Source organism: Gymnoscopelus microlampas (assembly GCF_963454915.1).
Source record: "Gymnoscopelus microlampas genome assembly, chromosome: 15".
In the NCBI taxonomy this organism is placed as follows: Eukaryota; Metazoa; Chordata; class Actinopteri; order Myctophiformes; family Myctophidae; genus Gymnoscopelus; species Gymnoscopelus microlampas.
The window spans coordinates 34,381,147-34,396,119 of NC_139952.1; the positions used below are offsets into that span (position 1 = coordinate 34,381,147).

At 40.5% G+C, this 14,973-nt stretch overlaps 1 protein-coding gene across 6 annotated transcripts in view; it reads right to left on the reverse strand.

Moving 5' to 3' along the window:
- The window catches only part of pleca (plectin a), a 129,009-nt gene that overhangs the window by 88,607 nt on the left and 25,429 nt on the right, over nt 1–14,973 (reverse strand). For 2 of the 6 annotated variants that reach the window (XM_084079850.1, XM_084079847.1), the window contains exon 1: nt 12,271–12,486. The exons of the other annotated variants lie outside the window; for them this stretch is intronic. In XM_084079850.1, coding sequence (XP_083935976.1) covers nt 12,271–12,313 — 43 coding nt within the window. In that variant the 5' untranslated portion in view covers nt 12,314–12,486. Of the gene's footprint in view, nt 1–12,270; nt 12,487–14,973 lie in introns of those variants that run through there. 6 annotated transcript variants of the gene reach the window in all.

Sequence of the window (14,973 nt, forward strand, 5' to 3'; positions counted from 1 at the left end):
TATTGTTTCCTGAAGATTGTACAGTAAGTAAAGCAGGTTTTCTTTAATATCGGTATTGGCCATTATGCTGCCGATCTGTCCAGATTTTTGAAGACTTTCACTAAAGAACAAATATTATTAAAAAATAATTATATATATATATATATATATATATATATATATATATATATATATATATATATATATATATATATATATATATATATATATATATATATATATATATATATATATATATATATATATATATATATATTGTTTTTACAAAATATGGGTTCAACATTTGTAATGCTATAAGACTCTGTTTGTTTACGTACTCTATACAGATGTTTGTGGAATGTTAGAGTGACCTGTTTTAGGTACCCGGTTAACCTGGTAAACCACTACCTTACACTACTACTGAGTAAGCATTATACAGACTTCCCCTACAATGAATACACTTCAGGTGGGGCAGGAAGACTTCCATGTTTTGTGACTGCAAGGATCCTCTCTATATGTTTTTAGTCCACACAGATAACTTTGTTCAACAATAGGGGGCAGGCATCATTCACATTATCTTTAAAATACATTCAGCGTGGTCAAGGGTCATTACCCTGCTGGCCCTGATAATTAGCTGTGAAGAAGCTGTCGTCTGTGTGGTCCAAAAGTCAAGTAATGCAAACCTGAACAAAACACAAAGCAACACACTCAGAGAGGCAAATCCTGCACATTCACTCTAACAACAGCAGTGTTCTTTTCATTTTAGCAAAACTCTGTTGAAGACTAACAGTTACCATTGTAGGTTGAAAAACTACAGCAACTTCATTCATGCAGAAGTCAAAGATCAGAGCAGATACCCCGGTGTCTGTTTACGTCCCGGTACTGTATATCTTTCACAGAACATAGTTTAAACTTGAGCTACTACTGCCTTGGACCCGCCTTCATTGTCTTTCTTCACTGGGAATCTGTTCATGGCTCATTAAAACAGACCCATTCTTTGTATCAGAAATCATCTCTCTTCAGAGGTGTTGACGCTAACAGTAGAAGTAAACACAAAACCACTACTCTCGTGAGCTTGAGGATGCAAATCAAGGGAATGTGGGTCATATATCTACCATGGTGGACCTATGTGTTAGACTGGCGAATAAGCAGCGTCATTACTAAGAAACAATTTGGAAGAACCCTGGACAGCACTCTACTATACTGTAGGAATGTCCATATGGCCTACTTATAGGCATGTTGTGTGTGGGGAGACCATAAATCGGCAGGGTCATATATAACAGCTTGCCCTGCTCGTAAACCCAGCCTTGACAGTGTGTGAGAGCCCCCTGGTTTGAAAGCCCTCTTTCACCGAGTGGCCCACCTCCTTTTCTACCGAGCAACTTTTTGCACCCCCTACCGCTTCTCTCCTAATCGGCTTCAGTGTTGCATTTGCAGTTCACTCCCAGACTTTGCGCCACAACGATAAAAAGAACGTCACATTGATCTGTCTTCCAGAACATAGGAGCAGAGTGGGAAGGCATCCCAAACAACTTCTTTTGGGATGCTGGGGCGCCTCCCTGGCTGTTGCCGGATGCTGCGCATGTGGCTAAGGTTGGCAAACAAACAGTCCCAAAAGCTTTTATAACTTCATCTCATGCCAGTCGAGTGCTGGAAATGGCACAAGGATGAAGGCTATGAATTTAAGTTACTGGGAAAGTTGAAATGTCAGGGGGGAGGAATTGAAAACAAATGTGACACAACACAGCATGTATAAACCTCTTATATGAGATTAGAAATAAAAACAGCTGGCCTAGATAATTGCAAAAAGAACACATAGATATGTAGAAAACATCATCAGATGTTGGAGTTATTTGTTTTGGGCAAACTGTACGCAGTCTTTGTAACCAAGAGACTTGATGTTTCTACATTACACACAATACGCATTCATTTAATGTTAAATCAACAGCTAGATGACAAAGAGTGAATTCAAATCAATGCTACATTGCTACCTGAAGAAACAAAACATGCAGCAATAAGTGAATGGACACCAGTAATCATACATGTTGCTTGACCCTGTGACCTTTTAAATGGCTTGAGACTGGCTTAAGTTTTACACAGGTTAGTCTGCTGTCTCAGCAGAGGGATTAAACTGTCAGGTAAGACTCCAGAACAAGAGCAAGAGAGAGAGCAAGAGGGAGAGAGAGAGAAGACAGAGACTTTAGAGTAGACTAAGATTGACAAAGGTTCCCAATGTTTGGAACAACTTTAAGAAGAAGTGTTCCAGTGGTGTTAATGGATTTCCATTTCCTCCTCACACTCTGGTGTTTATATTCCCCAGGGAAACATGAGCTAGTGAAAGTCGACAAAAAAGAGGACATTGTAATATGGAGTGTGGGGGAATTAATTACACCAAATATTGTTATTATGTTGTTCACCTTTGGCCTCATGATATGATCTGACCATCTGATATCTGGTATATCATAGTCAAGTTGCCATGGCACAGACCTGGTGTTAAGTGTTCTGGGTACAGCTTGGCCCCTTGACACAAGCAGTACATCCCTTATCTTTGTATATGGCTATGCGCTCTCCCTGCATTCGTTAGAGAACCACTTGAACACCAACCTGAGTGTTGTACAGAATTCCTCGACAGGAGCTGAGGCAATATTCCGTGAAATAACAGCTCAAACGTGTAGAACTCATCAAGCATCATCTCTTCACTTGATTGACAACTTAACAGACCAATGAGAGTATACTTTTTGACATGGGAATCATGTCGAATCATTCGAGAATTTCCCCTATGAGAAAGCTTCAGAACAAGGTTACTCTATAGCTAGATTGAACCTGATTGACCTGATTGAATAAATATTTATTTGACAAGTTAGACACAGTGACAACCTACCCATAATCAGCCAAGCTACTGAGCACCACTACGCACCACTCACTATGAATTAAAGAGTTAAAACCAGATTGAAACTTTCAGTGTAGTTCCAACCTCCAGGTCATATGCAAACCTGGAAACATTTCTTTGAATCTATCAGCATATAGCCTAACTGCCAGTCTGAGATGTCAATCAGACAGACTTCAAGTCATTCAGCATACATAAATAAGCCAGTGAAAACAGAATAAAGCCACAGTCGCTTTACCTTTCTAGAAGCTCCCACCCTACCAGCACGGTGACACAACATGAGGACTGGAACAGCCACTTACCTACAGAGGGAAGAAAAAGAAAAGAAAGAAAACAACATACAGTTACAGTAAGCTGAATTAAGTCATTATTTCCCAAATTGTGTATGCACTTAGAATAATAAATAAAGAGAGACATAAGGCTATATTGAGTGATGAGTGAAATATGTTATGATTATATTGTTTACTGTTTTTATCTTATCTCTGTTTGTTTAAGTTAGTTGTGTAATCATGTGATTGTAAAGAGAATAAATAAAATTACAGATGGCCAAAAAGTATTTATAGTGGTTTGGAATATAACATTGTTTTCAAAAGTTGACATGAAAAGGATTTAAAAACATCTTATGTCTTTACTGTGTCTTTCTGAAAACCACATCGCAAGCAGCACCCTAACAGTGAAATTAATGAAAGCGCTATTGTTGAAGTGTTAATGGAGATTGCAATTCTTATTGGAAAAAAAATGTGTTTTATAACATTGAACACATATACACACACCCAGTAAAACTATTAAACTTTTAAAACCAGTGGAAAAAGAACCCTCAAGAAATGGCAATGGAAACTGAAATATGAGATTTAACACTGTGAAGGCCTATACCATCACATTTCAGCTTCATAAATCATCTGAGAAAAGTAAACCCTAAACCAGCTCTGTGGAGCTGGAAATCAGCTTGCTGTGGCTTTGCTAACAGCGCCACCTGATGGCCGTTTCAGATAAAATTCCACTCAGACACAGCTGTTCAATGTCTTCAGACTGTCTTATAAGTTATATAACAAGTGTTCGTTTTGACAGTCACCTGGTTTTCATTCCCTAATTGATCCCACTCTCTCTCTCCCTGGCAAAGGAGAACAAAGTACACAATTATATCCCATCGGGCAGAGGATTAACAGAGGATGTGTCGAATTACAGAGCAGGAAACCTCGGGTGATGAGATTTAGATAATGACATCATCTATAGGTTAGGCATGCACCCCACTGAGACTGTGGCCAGACATATTAACCAACATGAATGACAGACTTTCTAACAGCTCTAACAGGATTATACACCAACAAGACCCAAAGCTGTCTAAAGTCACTGGACTGTTCTCTACACATACAGCATGATAGCTCTCAATTGTGGGTGTAAGAATGTGAAAAAAGACATTGGCAAACCCACATGACCTGCTAACAGTAAAAGGAATGGCACAAGAATGTCTGATTCAGCTTTTATTCAACGTGCTTAATTTCTGTCAAGTAGGATAGTCACACATTAGAATATTGTGAACACCATCATATTTTAGAGTTTGTCATTTCATTCTACTGTCTCACTCTAATTATTTATGAACATGAACTACTTCTCCAGACGTCTGAGAAGCTTATACATTTTTCAACAGCTGCTCCATAGATAATAATCAGGAAAGATTTACTGATTTTATGGTTTTCCGCTTAAAGGATATACTACGACGTTCTGTTGTTTGCTCAAGCAGCCATGTCATTTCCTGAAATGGACTGTGCTCATATACAGGCCTCTACCACTTATATATTACCCACAATGCATTTGGACTTTTTCCCACATGTCTTGCTGTTATGCGAGATGCAAGTTCATAAGTCTGAAAATAGATCAACTGTGCAGCTATTGATATCACTCTCACTGCATTTACTGTAGGAGATCAGCAGTGAGAGGGAGATAAAGAGAGTTCCTCTTTGAACTTATTTTAAGCCACACAGAGTTTTACAATAAGTCAAAGAGGTCACTAAAAGGGCAAATTGCATAACATACAATATCTTCCATGTCCCTTGCACACAGTCAATTCTTTTCGCTTGAAAACAATTTGTTTGCTTTAAAAAAAAACTTTGAGCAATTCCTGCATTTTTCCAGATGTGTTTAAAACGTATTGATCAATAAAAGATTTATGTGGTATAGTTTACATGCTACAACTGATCAAATATTAGGAAAGAAAAATTTTACATTTCTATATTTACTATACACTAGATTTAGCAAGAAAATACATTGATTTAGAGAAGATTATAATAATAAATTCTGTCCAACATCACTAATAATACCCCCAAAAAGCAGCATCTATTTTATTTATTCATCTTGCTCTGTAATTATGAGTATTGGACACAGATTCTTTATCGTTCAGGGCTGAAGGTACTGTCAACAACTAGCAAGGAACTAGGTATAACATTTGTACTGCACACTCCCGGGGATAAATGAACACTCAGGATCATCTGTGTACAACACAAGACATCCCCTCTGGAAGGATCAGATCTCCAGAGAGAAGCAGGTATGGAATCTGAGCAATGATCACCCTGCAATTCCCTGGGATCAAATAGCCTCTAAATGTTTATGAAGGCAATTGCACTAAACCTGTTCAGCCCTGGGGTATGAATTAAACACTTAAAACCCATACTCCGTTGACCGGGGTCCCACAGGGTTCTATACTTGCCCCCCCCCCCCCCCCCCCCTTTTCCCTCTACACCAAATCTATTTGCCAAAAAGAAAAGCTGATCAACACAACATTCACAACTGTAACATTAAGATGATCCTATGCAGGGAATTAGTAAATTGCCATGACTTTCATGGAATAACAAGTATTTAGAGATTATAAAAGTATGTAGCAATTTGTGACATGCTACTCGAGTGGTTCAAATATTTGAAAATATATTAAAAGCTATATTGTATACACACACAGCAGCAAATTATATTGACACAGACTTACACCCATAATGTAGCTTTATTTCTTAAGGGTGTTTTGCACAGTCACCCACACACGCACGCACGTGCACATACTTTCTGCTTTGTCCCATCAGTAGTCATCAGCAGTCATCCATTGAGGCCCAGTGTTGTCCTCTCATGTTATGCTGGTAAAGCACTTGGCAAGCAAAGAACTGCAGTGGTAGAGAAAGGCCTAGAGCTGATCAGATACTGGACTAGACTGGGGACGTATCTGCTGGTACAAGTGGAGAATGACTGCAGATATGCACAGATACTATAGGCGGTGTGCGGTGTCCATGCTTGTAGATTCTCAGCCAAATGTCATGTTTTTTGATCATCAGTAAACTACCGTGTGACTACAGAGTAAAGAGGCAAGGCTTCTAGAAGTATATACTGTATGCTTGACAGGACTTACATTTGGAGAAAAATAAAACATTATTGGAGCACATGCCTTCTACATAACGCATAAACGCAATGTAAATATCTATTTTGCATATTTGTTCATCTGACACATGTTAGCACACGTTGCTTTTTTGCTTGTCTACACCGTAATGCCTGAATTATACTTGGTTTGGTGCCGTGTTGTGTACCAAAAATAGCAGATCTCTCCTACAGCTTGTAGATTGTCTATTGTCACGCTCGACACTGGCACGCAACTACTGTAAGTATAAATCAGGCTTAATGAAGAAGAAATGGTACTGTCACTTGCCTGGAAACCAGACGAATCTGCCAGTGCAAAATTGCCCTTGGCCAGTAGCACTGTAACCTGTAAGTGTGTGTGTGTGTGTGTGTGTGTGTGTGTGTGTGTGTGTGTGTGTGTGTGTGTGTGTGTGTGTGTGTGTGTGTGTGTGTGTGTGTGTGTGTGTGTGTGTGTGTGTGTGTGTGTGTGTGTGTGTGTCAGGCCAGCTGGGTGCTGCAAGTAGGGGCTGTGGCTCAAAGCCTGATCTACAGAACCATTTCCCCTGCATGATCATCCAGGCTTCCGGCTGTAACGCTGACATGTCATGTGCTTAATTATGTAGCAGACTCTTTTTGGGAGACAAATATCAAAGGAGCAAACACCATCTACAGAGCATGTGAACTCTCAAGAACATTTTATAGAAAGGCCTGTATACTGCATCTACTACACCTGTAGCTTTATGGGGTCGCACTAGCTTAGTGGGTAGAGAGGCCATCAGGTAATCAGAAGTTCACCGAATAGCCTCTCGGCTTCCAGCAACGTAACCTCCAACAGCGGGCTGGCCCGAGTGCTCATCATGACCATCTGAGCAGCCATCAGCTAGGTGAAGCTGAAACTGAATTTCCCACATGTGAACAACATGTATCCTTCACCAGCATCCCTCTGATGGTGGTGAGGTAATCCTCAATTCAAGCCTCAGCTTCCTACAAAACAATGATGTCATGCAGATCATTGCAGTAAATACCATGGCTTACTCAATGCCGCAGCGTTCATATGACACCACAGGCTGCAGGGTTAGGGGCATTAATCAGAAAGTGGATTTCACTCACAACTCACAAACTGAAAATGATCTGTGATTCTGGATGTTTTTATTCTAGATAGACAGACTGATGGATGGACAGATAGGAAAACTGAAATGTAAGTACTGTACTGCCATTGTTTGTATCATTTTCATGTAAACCACAATGAATTGAAAATGAGTCCAACCGTGCAAGGCTGGCCACTTAAACCCTCTATACTTTGTAAACTATTACTTAGTTGAACGGGGTCGGCTCTGTACTTGGTCCGCTCTTTTCCTTCTACACCAAATCTCTTTGCAGAAAATTGCCGATCTACAAGCACACTTGTAGAAAATGAACAAGCTAACCTTTACATGCACATAACTACAGATTTAATTAACAAACAGCACAGTATTATCTAAAAAAAAGGGGGGGGGGGGAGTACAAACAAGGTTTCGACCGGTAAGTTAGCTGCTGTCCTTTATGTTTCACCTGCCATACGACTGGTCATTCAACCTTCAAAGTGCTGGAGGCGTTTGTCTTATGCCTTCCCTGCCTTGTACTCCTGCTGTAACTGTACCGCTCATAGGTCAAGTGAATCCCGCCCTGACCCCTTCCGTCATCCGCTCTTTAACCCGACATCTGTGGTTTCTAGATTCACCTTAATCTTGGATTTTCTCCAGGGCGGCGCCAATGCCCTACTCCAGGCCGGCGCCATTGAGTTTTTCTCTGTGCTGCTGCTTCATTCAATACCTGTTCACTTCCGCCAAAGACGGTTCATTTATGAAGATACACCATCCCATTTGGAGCCACTAGAGGCGAAATGGTACACAAATCCTACAAATGGTCTCCTAAGTGGCGACGGCAGATCTCGCAAACGTGACGTCCTATGTTTACTGGCTAGATCCAGCGAGAGTGTGTTGCTGGGAAGGGCTAGGCTAGTTTTATCACTTGACATCCGCTATTTTCAAAAATATTGGAGAAACATTTTAATAACACAAATGTTGTATGGGGTCCCTGGCAAAAAATATTTTCAGATGGGGTTCTGCATACAAATACATATTAATCTGGGGGTCCTTGACACGAAAAAACAACATTAGCAAGCCCAACTAAGCAACTACACTTTAGAAACAAGCCCAAAAAAACGCAACCACCAATATTTACAAGTGACTTTACAGAAAAACAAGCCCAAAGTCACTTTGGCAGCAGACATGGCAACAATGGTAAACAGGAAACCCCTTGATATGGGGCTCCCCACCACCCTACCCCCCTACCTTAGAGTGGAAATGGTGGGCATGGCTAGGAATAAGGTGAATACCAGTGGTTCTCAGTTAAACAATTCATAGTTAGGAAACAAATGGACATGTAAGGGTCCATTTTGTTCTCTGTACACTCTCAAGAGTTAAATTAACACTGAGGATTTAAAAGTCTAGATTGGGGTCCCAGAGAAAAAAAATAGTATCAAACTGGGGGTCCTTGAAATTAAAAAGGTTGAGAATCACTGCTGTATATGACTTGAACATGGGAGTAGTGCAGTTGATGACCAACAGCTTCTGGACAGTGAATTTACAGTATGGGAGGGTCATTCAACCAGACAGACGCAACTCATGGAAGAGCCGCCCCAAAAAGGTCAAGGGTGATGGAGGTTAAGAGTGCCGGCACGTTGATAGATTAGCTATGTGTTGGCGGAGAGAGTAAGATAACGTAAGGAGACTCTGTGTGTGTGTGTGTGTGTGTGTGTGTGTGTGTGTGTGTGTGTGTGTGTGTGTGTGTGTGTGTGTGTGTGTGTGTGTATGTGTGTGTGTGTGTGTGTGTGTGTGTGTGTGTGTGTGTGTGCGCGCATTCGTGCGTGAGAGAGACAGGGAGATAGAGAGTCTGTGTGTGCATGTGTGAACTGGGGGGGCTGTGTTATTGTAACAGGAGAGAGAACTAAAGAGAAAGAAGAGGAACGCTTATAATGTGTTTGATGAAGGGGGTGGCTTCATTTCTGGACAAAGCAATTGGAGGTGGCTCTAATTCCATCAACCACACTGCAAGATGCTGAGCATTAAATAGACTCCATTTCCACTCTCTCACAGATGACAAAAGGCTGCAAAAATATAAACACCGGATTAATCAAGACCACCACCCACTGTGGCCACAGCGTGTCTATGCTTGTCCACATGTCTGTATGAGCTACTGTACTATGGAGCTCAAAATATCTGGGCCAGGTCCTTCATACTGGCAAGGATGTATGTAACGTACAGTAACAGCATGTAACTGGTCAATATGGTACTAGTTGATCAGCCATGACATACGTACAGAAAATGGTCAAATCATATCTAACACAAAGGACATTTTACAATGTTTAGTTCCATTTCAGAAGCTCTGACCTTCTGATCATAATGATTATTGCTGTACTTAAAGAAAAAGAGCTGATTCTGTACACAGAATGCCCTGAATATAGCTGACAATAGTGGACAACAAAAGCAATGGTCTTGTGGTGAGGACATGCTTACCAATGAACTGAGCCTGACTGTTTAGTGGTGGTGTCAAACATATTAAGTAACTCCATTGGGAGTGTTCAGTGGAGTGAGGGAGGCCTTTGTCTTGACCACACAGGGGAAAACATTCTCAGCCCTATTCAGACCAGTAGGACTGTCTTCCATCCCTCTTCAGGGTCACATAAATGTCCCTGCCTACGGAAAAACTGCAGCCAAACTGGTGCCACGTTTTGCCAGGCGTCTCTCTCCCTTCTGGCTGTGTCAGTTCATTGAGTTGTGCGCAATTGTCCATGTAAAACTTTAGTCAGGCGTTTTTAAGTATCTTTCCTAATGGAGATGTAGGCAGTAGTAGAAAGTAAAGTGTACATTTATGGGGCTTTCCTTTTTTTAAAAGATACTTTTTGGGGCTTTTCTGCCTTTTAATGATGAGTGTACAGTGGAGGTGGCTAGGACACGGGGAGAGATAGAGATGCGGAAAGAGACATGAGACATGCAGTTAAGATCGTCGGAAACGGGACTCGAACCCGCGATACACTGTCAGGCTACATTACATTTTTACTTTACTTGAGTATTTCATTTTTTTTGCATACTTCTACACTCCATCTCAGAGAAAATATTGCCCTTTTTTTACTACTTTACAATTATTTGCCAGCTTTAGTTACTAGTTTGCAGATTTAGTTTTTCATTAAAAAACATACATTAACTTATACATTTTGATGTATTATTATAGGTTAACCTTTCCAGCAGGACATCAAGTGATCAGCCACACCTTTACCAGCTGAAACATTAAAGTGATTAACACATTAATGCATTACTAATTACATTCCAATCCAATGTTATTGAATAAGAATTGTGAAATGGACCATTCTGCATAATGAGTACTTTTATGTTTGGTACTTTAAGTACATTTTTATGCTTGCCAATACTTTTGTACTTTTAATCATGTTTGAATGCAGAACTTGTACTTGGAACAGAGTATTTCTACATTATGGTACAGCTACTTTCACAAGTTAAAAAAAAAAATCTGAGCACCACTAGATGTAGGAAGAGAACATTGATACAAGGAGCAGTGTTTGCCATTGCATGAATAATATCACTCAACCAACAGCCTGGAAATACCAGCAAAAAAAGAAAGAGTAATACCTGTCCTGCAGATTACTACATAAAGATCCTCCCCAGAGATGAATGGCAAGAGAGGAGAACAGTTTTAATTAAGTACAGTAGCCCTGATTCAGACAGGGATGCGATATTGTGCAGAGTAGCCAGAAGGCCTTGGGTAGCTGCCAGCTCATAATTTAGACTATTATGAACATTTCTTACTTTAACTACAAATTACATGGTTGAATTCCCTTTGCAAGTGGGGCAATTGACATAATCTGGAATGTCTCAGTGAGCCAATGTAATGAATCAATTAATGTTCAACATACTTATTTTAATATAATCTGGAATGTCCCAGTGAGACAATTTAATGAATCAATTCATGTTCAACATACTTATTTTAATATAATCTGGAATGTCCCAGTGAGCCAATATACTGAAGGATGTTCAACATCTTTATTTCAATATAATCTAGAATGTCCCAGACAGTGAATGTAGTGAGTGATCAACATACCTATTTTAAGCAACAGAAAATCATATCATACAAACTCACATTACAGCTGTTTTGCTTTGAACTGAGAGCAAAGCTATTTGAATAGAGTCAGTAATATAGCTTCCATCTTGGATCATTATTATACTGTATAACACAAAAACACAATAATTACACATTATAAGTGCGACAGGAATGGCCGTGGCAGAGTAAACTCCAGTGATGTCAACAAAGTAATCAAACACAAGTTGTAACCTATTCAATGCAGGGGGAAAAAAATCAACTACCACAATATAGAGAGCTGTTTACAATACGCGATACGTATCATTTTTAACCACTGTCCCATTAGCGCTGTACATCCTGCGATTCTCTCCAACCACAGTCCCATCCTGAGCAGAGGGGCAGGGCTACAGTCAGCCCAACTGTTACCGCGGCGATGCAGCATCGCAGCCACTTTGCAGCTCCCAGCGCAGACGCACTCAGTGTGCCGCATGCAGCACCAGCCTCGCACAGCACTCACCCCGGCTCTAACACACACGCTCGTTAAATCAACATTTGACACAATCGCTGCCACTGACCCTCTCCAACCAACAGACCCCCGTTGGCCGCAGCCCCCATGGTCATGCTTGGGCACAAAAGGGAACAAAAGCCTTTCATTCCTTTTATCCAAAACAACCAGCAGAAACAGAGGGCGAGAGCGGAGGATTAGAATTCCTCCAACATTTAAAACGTCAGCACGGAACCCTTTCAAACTAAAAGTTTTTTTCTTTCTTTCTTTTTCCTAGCTCACATCCTTGAACAGCTCACATCCTCAAGACAGCAAGGGGATTGTGGGAAACCGAGGCGGCCCGGAGAAGCATGCAGATGTCTGCTTGAGGACAAAAACTGAAGGAGAGGAGTACCTTTGAGAGAGGTGATCTCATGCTGAATAGACCTCCCGTCCATGATCTGGCTTTCACTGCTCCAATCCCTGAGGCCGTTGGTCAGTCGAGGCCGAGCGCTGCAGACACAGCCCTGAGGCAGCAGCACGTCAGAGGATGGAAAACCCTCTCTGTTCTCTTAAACTGCAGCCGTTTATTTTCTGTGCGCCTCTCCTGTGCTGCTGCTACAGTAGCTGACAGCTTCGTGTTTGGGTCCTCTCTCTCTCTCTGCTGCTGCTTGTTCCGTCTCCCCCCTCCACTCTCCTCTCTCTCTCTCTCTCTCTCTCTCTCTCTCTGTCTCTCTCTCACACACAATCCTTGTCAGCCGAGAGAAAATTGTGAAAGAAAAAAGCACACTTCCCCTCCCTTCCTGATGTTGTCCCATCCCAACCCATCCTCTCGGTGGTTCACAGGGAGTTGCCTTTAACCAATAACAGTCACGCTCAGCCATCACATTACATTGATGCGTGAGTTGGCTCCGGCCAGCCAATGCGGCTGTTGTAAAGTGAAGAATGCATTTAGATTCTTAGGAGGGAACACCAATGTTGGGGGGGGGGGGGGGGGGGGGATGCACAAGTCTGAACATTAATCTAATATTAATTTTAAATGAAATGCCCAAAACAGCTTGCATTGTGAGCTTGTAGCTCGGCTATTTTCTCCAAACGAGATGTTCTGTCAACTAAATATAGGATTTAAGTGGTTAAAATTCATTTTAAGTGTATACTTAATTCACAGAAGTTTAATGAATGTATGATATTTTGAATGCTAACCTTTTACTGTCATCTAGTAACTCATAGTATCAGTCCAACATCAGATACATTATTGTGTTTGCAATACACAGTGTCACAATCTGAGTCTACTAGTGACTCAGCAATACCTGTGCTTCAGGCAGTCTACCACCAGAGCATTGAGACTATCAATTTTTCATAGAAGTGCTGCAGAGGGAAAGGACCTTGACATAAGTGTGGATCATGACACAGCACTTTTTTGGGGGGGATGGTTTCATCTTTACAAACAAAGCCAAAGACAGGTAAAGGGAATCAATGGCAGTGAAATAAAATCACAGTACAATACACAATACAGCACGACTAATATAAATAAAACAATCATTTGGTCATTTGATCAATTCAAATAAACAAAATGATAGAGTGTTTGTTCATTAACAGGGGTTTCCCCGTCTCTCCATTTCTTTAAGAAAATACATTTTCAGGTGGGTTTCCATTTTCATAAAATCACCCATTTACCCATTTATCAGATTACATTTTATACCAGTTCCAATTTTGTCTGCTATTTTTCTTTGTGTCATCCCTTCCAATTTCACTTGTTTATCCTATATCCTGTATGAGTTCTCTCTCCTGATTGGATGAAATTGGTATCCGGATCTATATACTAAAAAGCTGGAGATAAAGGAAGACCCTGTTACTGAACAAACACTCTATAGCAATGACTATATCAGACTATAGAGCGATTATTAAGAATTAATTTAAGAAAGAAATACCACTTACTCTACTTTTAAATGATATGCTGAACATAAAATGTAGTCCAATCTAGTTAATTTCCCATAGCTTACTACGTATATGTCTACTGGTCAGAATGTATTCACAGTTCAGCAGATGACAGTGAAGGTGATGTTGACTTTGACTCAGCAGTGTCCTCAAGGTTCCAGTGATAAGCTGTAACCTAAGCATAATTTATATACAGTGTATACTGTAATGCCCAGTGTCAGCTTAAGATATACTGACACTGTACCGTCATCATACCAAAATATGTATGGGTGAGCAAACACAGAGTAGAGCTATCAACTGTCAAATGTTCAACACATTTGACAGTTAATAGTTTAATTTGCATCCAGTATGTGAGGCATGCTATTCTAACCAGGCAAGACAAAAACAGGTATTTCAAACAACGAACTGCAGTAATAGAAAGGGGCCAAGTAGCTTGCCTCAAAACAACTGCCCATTCATTGGCACATAATACCACAAGCTAATCCTTCTAATACCAATTGGCACACTTACATTAGATGAGATCACAGGCATCTATTTGGCAATGGGGACACGTGTATCAATGGGGACACATGTATACACAGTATATGCCTTTTTAGGAGAACCAAAAATGCCTTGGCAAAGTGGTCCATGTAATACCAAATAATTTAATTGGCAACACTTTCTATGAAGCCTCTCCATAATACATTATAATCTGCTTATAACACTATAATTATACTATAATAGACTATATTATTACACTATAATTATAGTTATAAGCACTCAAATAGTCATAACACACTTTTATAATGCATTATAATCACAGCTGTAATGCATCATAGTGTTTATAAGTCACTACAAATTGTCATCGGATGCATTAAGTACAATAAAAAAAGCATTAATTCTGTGCAAGAACAACAAATAAACAAAGTTGAGACAATGACTCAGGAGGTAGAGCGGCCACTTGGGAATCGGAAGGTTCACGGTTCAATACCCTGCTCTCCTTGAGTAAGTGTCAAAGTGTCCTTGAGCAAGACATTTAACCCTTAACTTCTCCCAATGAGCAGGTTGGTGCCTTGCATGGTCTCCTCTACCGTCAGTGTGTGAATGAGTGAACGTAATGCTCACTGTAAAGTGCTTTGGATAAAGGTGCTATATAAATGCACCATTTGACTAGAAAAGTGTGCTCCTCGGAGCACAGGTC